Genomic DNA, 12,015 nt, shown 5'->3' on the forward strand with positions numbered 1-12,015 from the left:
TTTTTATGTTGGAGTGTAACTGATTTACAATGTTGTGTTAGTTTCAGGTATATAGCAAAGTGATTCAGTTATACATTTATCTTTTTCAGTTTCTCTTCCCATATAGGTTATTACAGAGTATTGAGTAGAGCTCCCTGTGACATACAATAGGTCCTTGCTAATTGTTTTATAACATACAGACACGTATCTGTACGTTAGTTCCATTCTCCTACTTTATCCCTACCTACCACCTTTCCCCTTTGGTAACCATAACTTTGTTTTCTAAATCTGAGTCTGTTTCTGTTCTGTGAACAAGTTCATTTCCTTTTTTGTTTGTTTGTTTGTTTGTTTGTTTAAGAATCCACATATAAGTGATATCATATGGTATTTGTCTGTCTCTGTCTGGTTCACGACACTTAGTATGATCATCTCTAGGTCCAACCATGTTGCTGCAGATCGCATTGTTTCCTTCTTTTTCATAGCTGAGTAATATTCCATTGTATATATGCACCACATCTTCTTTATCAATTCAGTGACTTTGAAAGAGACAGGGAACTACAGAGAAAATGAATTTTCATAGCACAGCAAACGGGCATGACCCATCACTCTTGGGAAAGAGGCTAGTCTGAGTTTCTGAGGTCATGGAGCAACTGGCAATTCATTGAAGGGTGGCCATTCCCACCCCTTTCCCAGGCTCTGCCTCACCACCCTTTCCTCCAAGGCAGTGGTGGTCTAGTCCTCAAGGGAGGGATATGGAGAGAGAGAATCAGGAATCAGGTAGGAGCCATGAAGAGTGGGAAGCAACCAGAAAAGTTGCAGTGGTCTGGTTCTCCATGGACACGCCCCACCCAATCTAGAGATGGGGCTTCCCTGATGGCTCAGTCAGTAAAGAATCCGCCTGCAATGCAGGAGACCTAGGTTCCATCCACAATCCCCTGGAGACAGGAATGGCTACTCACTCCAGTATTCTTGCCTGGAGAATCCCATGGATGGAGGAGCCTGGCAGACTACATTCCATGGGGTCACTAAGAGTCAGACACGACTGAGCGCACACACACACACACACACACACACACACAATCCTGAGATGGCACCTCAGAAGCCAGAAGATGCTCACTCAGACCCAGGAGTGAAGAGCTGGCAATAATCAGGGGATAGCATCTGAGGTCAGTCATGATAGCAGTGACTGACACACCTCTTGAAAGTGGTCTGAGGCTCCGATTTTTCACAAGAAGGTTGCCTGGGTAATCCTTAAGTTGTTTGTTTTTAAAAAAAGGCTATCAATGGCTTGCACCCAGTTGACACAACTAAATGACCCTTCAGGTTAGGATCCACATTTTACCCCAACACCAACTATGGCCAACAGAGTTCTGACCCGAGAAGGTTGTGCTCCACACTGAGGACTGCTAGTCTAAAAAATAAGTCAAAGAGCCAGAGACCTTAGGTCAAGGTGAGTTTATTGTCCAAATAGCATAATCTAATCGCATCCAGAACCATTTTCAAATCCATCTTTAAGCTAGTCAGAAAAACAGGTTATTATTTTTAAAAATCACTTAACACTGAAAAGATAGGACCTCAGAAAAGGCAGCTTGACTATACCATGTCACCATCATAGCCAATACAACATTTTTTTTTCCCATACTTCCTAAAAACCTTCCGTGTACACTGATCATGCTACTTTAGCACTTGCTCGCGCGCCAACCAAATAAACACCCACACCTCTTATAGAGTACATGGTGAGAGATTAACATTGACTCGATATGGCATCACACTTGTTTAAAGCAAAAAAAAAAAAAAATTATAATAATAATAAAAGAAAGTCCAAGACGAGAAACTAACTGAGAGAGAGATCTGAGGTACATGGTACAAGGGTAAGGAACATAATGGAAAAAATCCAATGGCCCTGTGACACGCTGGGGATTTCAGAGGTGGTGAGCGGTAAGAAATAGAACCAACTAAAAAAAAAAAGAGAAAAAAAAAAAGGATAGGCATCTGTGAAAATACACTGGCTACTGTAATGGCTACAGTCAGTAAGGCACTTTTTTCCCCCCAAAGTAGGCTGCAGGCAAAGGAATAAATGTGACGGCAAGAGCATGCGTGTATACATCTGCCGAAGGCTTCCGGAAGCCTAAGCCAAGAAACGGGTCTGAGGGCCCATGCAAGTCTAGAAGCAGAGACACCGGGATGCAGAACAGTGGTTCTGGAGGAAAGAGGCTGTTCTGGGTTGTTTAGAATCCAGAACCAGGAAAAGCCGGGTGGGATGAAGAAGCCATAAACATCCTAATGAATTTCCCGCCTTGTTTCACACCAACGGGTGACGGGAACCACGCCGAGCCCACAGCTGAGGAGCCTGCGTTTGTTCTAAAGCTATCGGGCACGTGTTGGGTAAGGGACTTCACCGACTCAGCACTGATTTCCCTTTTAAAGCTATTCTTGGGGTTGGACTGTCTCAAAGATAAACACGGAGGAACCCTTTTGGCTTAGAAGCCAGCTGGCTCACTCAAGATTTCCTGCCCATACTTATCTCCCGTTCCCACTCTACCAATAATTCTCTCTTCTTGAACTAGAAAAATCAGTATATTTACATGACATAAGGTGCACGTCTATTTCTTCTCCCAGCCCTGTCCCCCCGTGGCCTGTGGGGAGAACAGTCTGCTGCCCTCTTTGAGAAAAAGTCATCCAGTCCTGCAGCCATCCTCACCGGGCAGTCCCAGGGCTCCTGGGGTCCTCGGGGGTGTGCGGCAGCCTCCTCGGAAGGGAAGACCCCGATGCCCGCAGCCAAGGGCCGCCTGTCCCGAGTCACACGTGCCTGACTCAGGTGAGGGCAGGAGGCAGAATGGGGCCTCTGAACAGCCCACAGACCAAGGGGGACCTGGTTGGGGAACACTGGCTGCTCAGCGGGGTGGGGACAGTTCCAGAGGGCAGCCTCCATGGACAGAAGCCCCTTCTCTCATTCTGGAAGGGGGGGTGCAGTCTGCTGAGGCACCCATCCCCTGCCCCCACATGCAGGCTTCTTGGCTGCGATGAACAACCCACATGGAACTGACTTATGCTCAGCATATATTTTTGGCATACGAGGATTTTTACCCCCTAGGATTTGGCCAAAATAGGGGAAGGAACAAAATTTGGCTGGTAAGGGGAACAATCAGTCCCCACTGATGGAGAAAAACAAACAACCAAAAAAAGAAAAGAAAGAAAAAAAAAAAACATAAAGAGAACAAAGTAGAGATACAATGACAAAAAGGTAGGGAAAAAAACAGAATAGGTTTGGAACCTCCTTCACGGGAGGAAAGAGGGAAAAAAAAAATGCACCTGAACTCCTCTGGGATAGAAACTTCTACCGAGAAAACCAAGATCCAAGATCCGAGAAGAGGGCACAAGACAGTTCAACAATGCCCGGGGCCCGTCTTTTGTGTAAGGAAGGAGCAGGCAGGAAAGCAGAAACTACCTAGCACCCTTCCCACCTGCAACCCTGCACCTCCCATCACACTAGGCATGAGGAGGAAAGGAGAAAAAGCTAGAAGGTCCCAGGGAAAGTGGAGAGTGTGAGACTGCGGGGGCAGTCTGTTGGCCTGTCTCCTTCCTTCTCTCACCCGCTGCTTCTGTTTGAGCTGAGCAGCTAGTCACTGCGAGAGGGAGTACCTCCCTTTCTCTTTAGGTTCCAAGATTCTCAAGAACTCTAGGGCCCATGCTTTTCTCCACCATGCAGACTTCCCCCCACCCCGGGGCCCAGAAGAGCGGCCTATGCAGGATGGCCTCTTGATAAAACACAGGCCGCTCAGGCTTTCTCCCCAAACCTCAGAATTCACCACCCACTGGCCCACCAGGAATCCTGAGCATCTCAGGATCACATAACTCACCGAGTCCTGAACCCTTCTAACCCACATCAACGGAGCCTGACTCACCTGGGATTCCATCTCTGGACAGAAGCAGCCTGCCCACCTGCCTTCAACCACCGATCCGATACTCACCCCGACCCGTTTTCCCGATCATGCCAATTCAGCGTACAATTTAAAACCTGAAAACCATTCAGTGCCACTCAGCGAGGACCACGCCCTTGCCCAAGCATTTTGCCTATCACAGGCCAGACAGGTGGGAGCAGTTCCCATGGCAACCCTGCCTGCCGCAGGTTCAGACCTAGGAAACCCTCTGAGATCGTCCTGAAGGGGGGACCCAAGGGGCTGCCAGCATCCAGGGGAGAGAAACTTGCCAGAGAGAGAGCAAGCCGAGAGAAGGGAAACTTCCCATGTGAAAGGAAAACTGGAAGCAGGTGTACTTTAGAAAGGCCCACCTGATGAGGCACTCTGCACAAACAGCGTGCTGGAAATGTGTGGTACCCAAGTGCAGATGCTGCGTGCCCAGCACACTGCATCACTCAGCGCTGAGTGTCGGCCTTGCGGGGGAGGGGAAATCCCTTGGTCCAATTGCATTTTTTCCATCATGATGAGGATACCGGAGTCAGAATGGAAGCCTGATGACCTTCACCACTGAGAGGTCCCTGGGCATGAGACCCTGGGGCCAAGCCCCCCACCTTCCATCAGGGAGAGACTGTGGCCCTCCCCCCTCCGCCTTCCCTAACTGATGGGCTCCCAAGCAGAAACTGTATGGTTGTGAGGTATTAATGAGAACAAAAATGTGAACCATTTTCTTTCGTAGCTATTGATTTTGTCCAGTAAACCTGAGGTAAAGAATACTCTGTCTTTGAAGAATGTGATCAGAGAGGGGAAAAAAAAAAAACCCATGAATACGCAACCAGAAGAAAACACACTATATGGAAGAGGGCTTTTCCAGTACGAAGAACTCCTATCTCAACCAACTACTTCAGGACTTGGAAATTTAAGCAGTAAAATAATATATTATAAAAATGTTTATATAATAGCAGCACACTCGGTGAAACATTACAGCTAGGTACTGTTAATGTGGATAACGATGAATGATCTTAGCTTCTTAGCAGCGCAAAAAAAAAAAATAATAAAAAACTGAACATAATAAAATGAAAAATAAGAGACCCTTAGATTTTTCTCCATCTTAAACCCTCAATACTATGAAACAAGGCAGAATCTGTGTATAAAATAATTCTTCAGAGTAGCCCTGTTCTGATCTTTTTTTTTTACTTAAAAAGGCAAATATTTTAATAGCTTCATTACCTGTCAATTATAATTGTGCAAAAAAAAAAAAAAAAGTTGGTGCTTCAACCTCTCTGCTAACTGAATGCCTCTAAGACGTGGAGAGGAAAAAAAAAAGTTCAAGTACACTGAATGCAACTTTGCAATGAAATCAACAACAAAAGAAACAAAACGGAAACGGGAACAAAATGCCACACGGATGACCCGCTGTCTGTCTTTGCACCAGCAATCATGTTTCTTTCCATGTCCAAAGGGGAAGTATAGAGGTGGGAATTAAGATCCTTGTGTGCCATCAAAATGGTTACAGATCTCTGCTTTTAGGAATGTTGTCATAGGGATTTCAGCCGAAGGGGATGTGTCTTGAGTCCCCGGAGGGGAACCCAGAGAGTGTCGGATACAGGACAGCAACCTGACTGGGGGGCAGGAGGGGAGGGGACACAGGAGGAGGAAGGAGGCCTCTACTCTGTATGATTTGCATAAACCAATCCATCTACCCCCTCGGGAACAATTTTTCAAAGTGCTTTTCGAATGGAATGGTTTATACCAACGCTCACCTGTGGACTGGACATACCAATCAGCACCAAAAAAAATTAGTTTTTTTTTTTCCCTAATGAGGGATGCCAAGGTCACATTACTCTCTTGAACACCTCAGGAGAAAAAAAAAAGTTCCAGATCCCACCCTGGGGCTCCATCTGCCTCCATTTCACGGAGATTGGGGGATGGCCCATAGCTAGATTGCCCCTTTAAGATAAAAATGGGATGGTGTCTGCAACGAACCAAGTTTGGAAGAAGAAGCAAAGTATCGAAAAACATCAAACCCAGGATCCAATCACCTGTGTCCAACGGGCAAAACAGAACATCTCTTTTAGGTAGCAGCTACTGCAGACAGCAAGATTTGTCACTAGAGACCCAGCATCGCTCCTGACTTAGCAACAAACAGGTGGTTGGGAGTCGGGCGCTTCTCCATCCAAAATGGTTTGATCGCGCTGAGATTATTTGTCACTCCCTCCCCATCCTGTCCCTCCTTTATTTCTAATTCCTTCTCAAGTTCATCGCTTCGCAATCCAATCCTGCCATACATGGCATCCGCAGTTCTTCCAAATTATCCAACAGGGGTATATATGTGCTAGTTCGTAACATGAAAAAAAAAGTCTCTAATTTGTTCCCACAGTGCAGTCTCTAAAATGTTCCCGTACATTTTTCTCTAGCTACTCTGCAGGTTTTCCTGTAAGCATATTACTATGACTTTTAACATCATAAACAGTAACTGTTGGCATATATAAGGGATTCCCTTCTGTTGTACTTCAAATAGGCACCAAATGCTTGTAATGATTTCGTTTTCATAGGACCTTTATCTCTCACTTCTAAAAGATCTTTCAATAGGATCTAGGTGGGGGCGGAATTTTTTTTTTTTTTTTAAGTTTCATCCTAAAACGTAAGAGAACCAAATACAACCAGAGAGAAGGAAAGGGTGGATTGGACGCACCCCTCCCATTTGGCCCGCCCCACATCCTCACAGGTCGATATCCCGAACATCTGTAGGGGTGCTGGCTTGGTCCAGCTCATCCTCCGACTTGGATCCGTCGCCCTGGTCCTGACGGTACTGCTGCAGGCTGTTCAGCAGCACCACCTCAATCTGCTCCTGGCAGGCTTTGAGGCAATCCTAGAAGGGAGAAGCACCGAGACCACAGCCGTTAGCAAGGGCAAAAGGACGCAGGCCATCAACAAAGAGAACACACACGACTCACGCCTCCAGGAGGTGGTGGTGGTTGAGTCTCTAGGTCGTTTCTGACTCTTGCAACCCCCTGGACTCCAGCCCGCCAGACCCCTCTGTCCATGGGATTTCCCAGGCAATACTGGAGTGGGCTGCCATGTCCTTCTCCACTTCCAGTAGAAAGAAAGTCAACATGTACAGGAGGTGCGTCCTCCTGGTGGCCGGGGGAGCCACTCCAACTGGGGTCCATAGGCCGGCAGCATCCACACTACCTGGGAGCTAGTTAGAAATGCAATTCTCAGCCCTCTCCAAAACAGCTGCATCTCAGAATCTGCATTTCAGCAGAAGCCCAGGTAGTGCTGGCCAAGGTGAGAGGCCATTTGCGGTCATGCAGCTCCTGGTAACTCAAGGACCAGTGAGAAGCTTCCTGCTTGGGGACACTATGGTGAGAGGGAAAAGGGGAAGGTGAGCCTTCCAGATAGTGTGACAGAACTAGACCACCCAGGGAACAGATACAAGCGAATTGACTAAACTACACTGAGCCTCAGAGCCACTGCAGCAATGCTCATAAACAAGCCAATTTGTCTCTGCACTTATTTACCATCCCCTTAACTCTCATAAAAAATACAACTCAGAGTGTTTACAGAGTTCTGGATACTTGAGCCTTCTAATTTGGGAGAAAGCAAAAAGAAAAAAACAGCAGCACTGTTTTGAGATTAGTCTATATTTGGTAGGGAAGATTCAGGGTGTGTCAGCTCCATGCAGAAGCTCCTCTAAACTGGGTGACATTGACACAGCAGTAATTCATGGGTGTCATTAGGGTGGGAGGTGGTTGGCACTAGCAACTGGGGTGTGAGCTGAAGTAACTGCTCGTAGCAGATACTGGGTAGGCCAAAAGGTTAGTTCGGCTTTTCCCGTAAAATGTTACGGAAAAATCTGAATGGACTTTTTGGCCAACTCAGCATCTAGTTGGCCTAGACCTCTCTACTCATCAAGACTGGTCTCCTGGCACTCTCGTAAATGTATGGAAAATATGTGAACTCCACTCTGCGTGGGTCTTCCCACAGCTTCATGTATGTTCCCCCTGTGTTTGCTCCACCATGCAATTTTCACTGCCCAGACGTTGCAGTCTGCCAAGCACACAAGCATTATCTCTATTTTCCAAAGATCTAAAATAAAGTTGGAGCTCCCAGGAAAGTTTCCATGCCCCCACATTTTCCCTTTGTATCTCTCAGCCACCGTACACTGTTAAACCACACTGAGTTATTCTCCTTCTCTACCCCTGGTTTCCCCATTTGTAACGTTAAGGCTCAGGACACGCGCACAGAGGGAGCATCTGAAACAATTCCTGAGGTTTTTCTGAAATGAGATACGAGTGAGCATTTGCTCAAGACAGGTGAGGGGCACAGCGGGATGGGCACCAGGGATGGAGCATCCAGCAGGGATGCTGATTCTTTGCGAACCCATGGACTGCAGTACACCAGGCTTCCCCGTCCTTCGCTGTCTCCTGGAGTCTGCTCAAAGTCACGTCCATTGAGTCGGTGATGTCATCCAACCATCTCATCCTCTGCCACCCCACCCTCCTCCTGCCCTCAGTCTTTCCCAGCATCAGGGTCTTTTCCAGTGAGTTCACTCTAAGCATCAGGTTAACAAGGCCCCCTGGTGGCTCAGAGGTTAAAGCATCTGCCTCCAATGCAGGAGACCCAGGTTCGATCCCTGGGTCAGGAAGATCCCCTGGAGAAGGAAACGGTAACCCACTCCAGTATTCTTGCCTGGAGAATCCCATGGACGGAGAAGCCTGGTAGACTACAGTCCACGGGGTCGCAAAGAGTCGGACACGACTGAGCGACAGAATGGAACAAGGCAAAAACTGACGACAGTCAAAACTGCGCTGGCTGGTCCCCTAGGAAGCTCTCCACCAACCCTGTCACCTTTTCTTCCTCCGTGACTCTGTTTCTGCGTCAACACAACTGCCACCCAAAAACATGACGAACCCAGGATGCCATGATCATTTCTGCATTAGCCATGCCAGCAGCTGAGACGGATGGTCCTCTGAACATGGGGATGGGGCTCCAGAGAGCTAAGCAGCTTGATGGGGGCTGCGGACAGTTTCCCTGGGGCTCACCCAGGTGCCTGCTCTTCCTGGTATTCAGGCTTCCTTCCCAGCAGCCTGAGACCCTAAAGGAACAGTTCTGAGAAAGTCCTTCAGGGCAGGCTGGTACACTGGGCAGTCATTCTACAGGACTTCATGATAACACAGGCATCAAACATCATATTTACGTAACTTGCAGCCCCAAACCTTCACGCTTTCCTGAATAAAATGAAGAAAGATATCACACAAAACGCAGACTCTCCTTCAGTCAATGTAAATCATTTTTGACAGTGGCCAGCGCTTTGGTACTTCTCACTTCAAGAGAAAAGGAAGGACCACAGCAGTTGCCGCAGAAGTGACGGAACAGGACGCGAAGGCTCTCAGGGGTCAATTTTGTCCCCCATTCCTGGAAGGCACCCTGAGGTCTACGTCTAACCCTCCTCTGGTTCCACTGCTGACAGCATCCGAGCTTCAGCTGCGGGACCTGTCGCTCTTGGTGAGATGAAAACCCACCTGAGGGCAAGAGATCATTTTGCATAAAGGATGCTGACGTTCTCCTCTGACGGTGGCACAAAGGTAAGAAGTCAGCCTCCCTCTTCCTGGAGAGCGGAGCTCATGCCCTGCATTTCTTTCCCATGGTTTTTTTTTGGCCATGCAGCATGTGGGACCTTAAGTTACCAGACCAGGGATAGAACCTGTGCTCTCCACAGTGGACGTGCAGAGTCTTAACCACTGGACCTCCAGGGAACTCCCCACTCCCTGCATTTCAACACCTTCCTTCAGCATCGCAGGAGCCCTTCCCCTTTGTGGACTTCCTAAGACTGTGAATTTCCTGTGAGCTGCTGGAAAGTGAAGTTGGAGGGAGGGTGGCCTGGTGCCCCCACCTGCAGCAGACCCACACCCCTACCCAGTACCCCCAGCCCCAGGCCTGCCCAAAGGGCTCTCAATCTCCCCAACAGTGACCCAGAGGCAGAAGGAGGCCAAGCCTATAGATGGAAACAGACAAATAGACGGGGGGAAAAGCTGTGGAGTCTGAAGGGAACAAGAGGCAAAGCTGGAGAAGAGCGAAGGCAGTGTTTTGGGGCGGGGTTCTTAAGAGTAACACATGTAGATCCCTACAGAGTCAGAACTAGGAACTCTGGGGCAGGGCGCTATAACAGCCAGCGGCCCTCACTTCCCAGCTTAGAGAACCGAACTGGAGCTGGCTCGTCCCCCAGTCACATGTTCAGTTCACTTCAGTCGCTCAGTCGTGTCTGACTCTCTGCGACCCCATGAATCACAGCACACCAGGCCTCCCTGTCCATCACCAACTCCCGGAGTTCACTCAAACTCATGTCCATAGAGTCGGTGATGCCATCCAGCCATGAACACTGGGCTGGAAGAAGCACAAGCTGGAATCAAGATTGCTGGGAGAAATATCAATAACCTCAGATATGCAGATGACACCACCCTTATGCAGAAAGTGAAGAGGAACTCAAAAGCCTCTTGGTGAAAGTGAAAGAGGAGCGTGAAAAGGTTGGCTTAAAGCTCAACATTCAGAAAAAAAAGATCATGGCATCTGGTCCCATCACTTCATGGGAAATGGATGGAAAAACAGTGGAAACAGTGTCAGACTTTATTTTTTGGGGGTCCAAAATCACTGCAGATGCTGATTGCAGCCATGAAATTAAAAGATGCTTACTCCTTGGAAGTTATGACCAACCTAGATAGTATATTAAAAAGCAGAGACATTACTTTGCCAACCAAGATCCGTCTAGTCAAGGCTATGGTTTTTCCCGTGGTCATGTGTGGATGTGAGAGCTGGACTATGAAGAAAGCTGATCGCCGAAGAATTGATGCTTTTGAACTGTGGTGTTGGAGAAGACTCTTGAGAGTCCCTTGGACTGCAAAGAGATCCAACCAGTCCATTCTAAAGGAGACCAATCCTGGGTGTTCATTGGAAGGACTGATGCTAAAGCTGAAACTGCAATACTTTGGCCACCTCATGCGACGAGTTGACTCACTGGAAAAGACTCTGATGCTGGGAAAGGTTGGGGGCGGGAGGAGAAGGGGACGACCCTGGCCTTCAGAGGGCAAGCGTCCTATTCTAGAACCCTCTTCCCTGTGCAACTCTCTGCTCCTTCCAGGCTCAAAGGAAAGACAGACCAGAGAATCTCCAGGAAAGGCAGACACAGCCTAAGAGCGGCCTGGAAACACCCCCCCCACACACAAAGCTCCTCGGAAGAAAAGATGCCCTGGGGCCCTCTGCTCCTCGGCAGCCTCCAAAAGCACCAGCCATTGTGTCGAGATGCCCCAAATTAAGCTGATTAGAAGGAGAGCCATAATGCTCGTCTGTCAGCCTGGACAGGTGGCACTCCCCAGCGCTGGGGGTCGGGCAGGCCTCCAGCCCCAGGAGGCTGGGCCCCCTCCCCCGCCTGCCCCGGCCCCCGGAGCCCTGACAGCCGCGTTTGTGATGCCGGGCTCCGTCCCCCCGGGCCCCGACTTCCTCCGCTTGCTGGCTCCAGCCCCGCGCCCTGCACCCTCCTCGGCCTCGGTGAATGGGCCGCGGAACTGTTACCATCGGCCCCCAGTGTCGCTGCATCAGGGCATTGTCACCACACACGCACTGCACTCAACAGGGGGACAAAGGGCTGAATGAGCCCCAGACCCGCGGCCAAATCAGGCACAGACAACTTAGGAAACTATCTCATTCTTCCTTTCTTCGCAGCCTGTTGGGCTTATTTCCTTGAATACCAAATGAGGCCCGCAGTGAAAATCAGGCAGGCGCGGGAAGCGTCAGCTCCAACTCTGCTTCCTCTGCCGCCCCGCCCCCGGCTTCCCTTCCTCCAGCCACTCTTCGGGAGGCCCCTGACCACACAGACCCGGTTCCATCCACGAAAGACAAGTCTGGGGAACACAGGGGACTCCAGGAGAAGGTGTGCTCCTGAGGGCTCCGGGGACCAAGATGACGTCAGTTGCGTCCAACTCTGTGCGACCCCACGGACTGTAGTCCGCCAGGCCCCTCTGTCAATGGAATCTTCCAGGCAAGAATACTGGAGTGGGGGGCCATTTCCTCCTCCAGGAGAATCTTCCCGACCCAGGGATCGAACCCAGATCTCCTGCGT

The 12,015-nt window shown here is 49.2% G+C and overlaps 1 protein-coding gene across 1 annotated transcript in view; it reads right to left on the reverse strand.

The window, feature by feature from the left end:
• Window positions 1-1,418: 1,418 nt before the first annotated feature.
• The window catches only part of CCND2 (cyclin D2), a 28,888-nt gene continuing 18,291 nt past the window's right edge, over window positions 1,419-12,015 (reverse strand). The window contains exon 5 of the mRNA XM_055395264.2: window positions 1,419-6,768. Within this exon, the coding sequence (XP_055251239.1) occupies window positions 6,619-6,768 (150 nt within the window). The 3' untranslated portion in view covers window positions 1,419-6,618. The remainder of the gene's footprint in view (window positions 6,769-12,015) is intronic.

The sequence above is a fragment of the Moschus berezovskii genome, chromosome 6 (genome assembly GCF_049115385.1).
Source record: "Moschus berezovskii isolate FMDL1 chromosome 6, NW_MosBer_1.0, whole genome shotgun sequence".
NCBI classification, from domain to species: Eukaryota; Metazoa; Chordata; class Mammalia; order Artiodactyla; family Moschidae; genus Moschus; species Moschus berezovskii.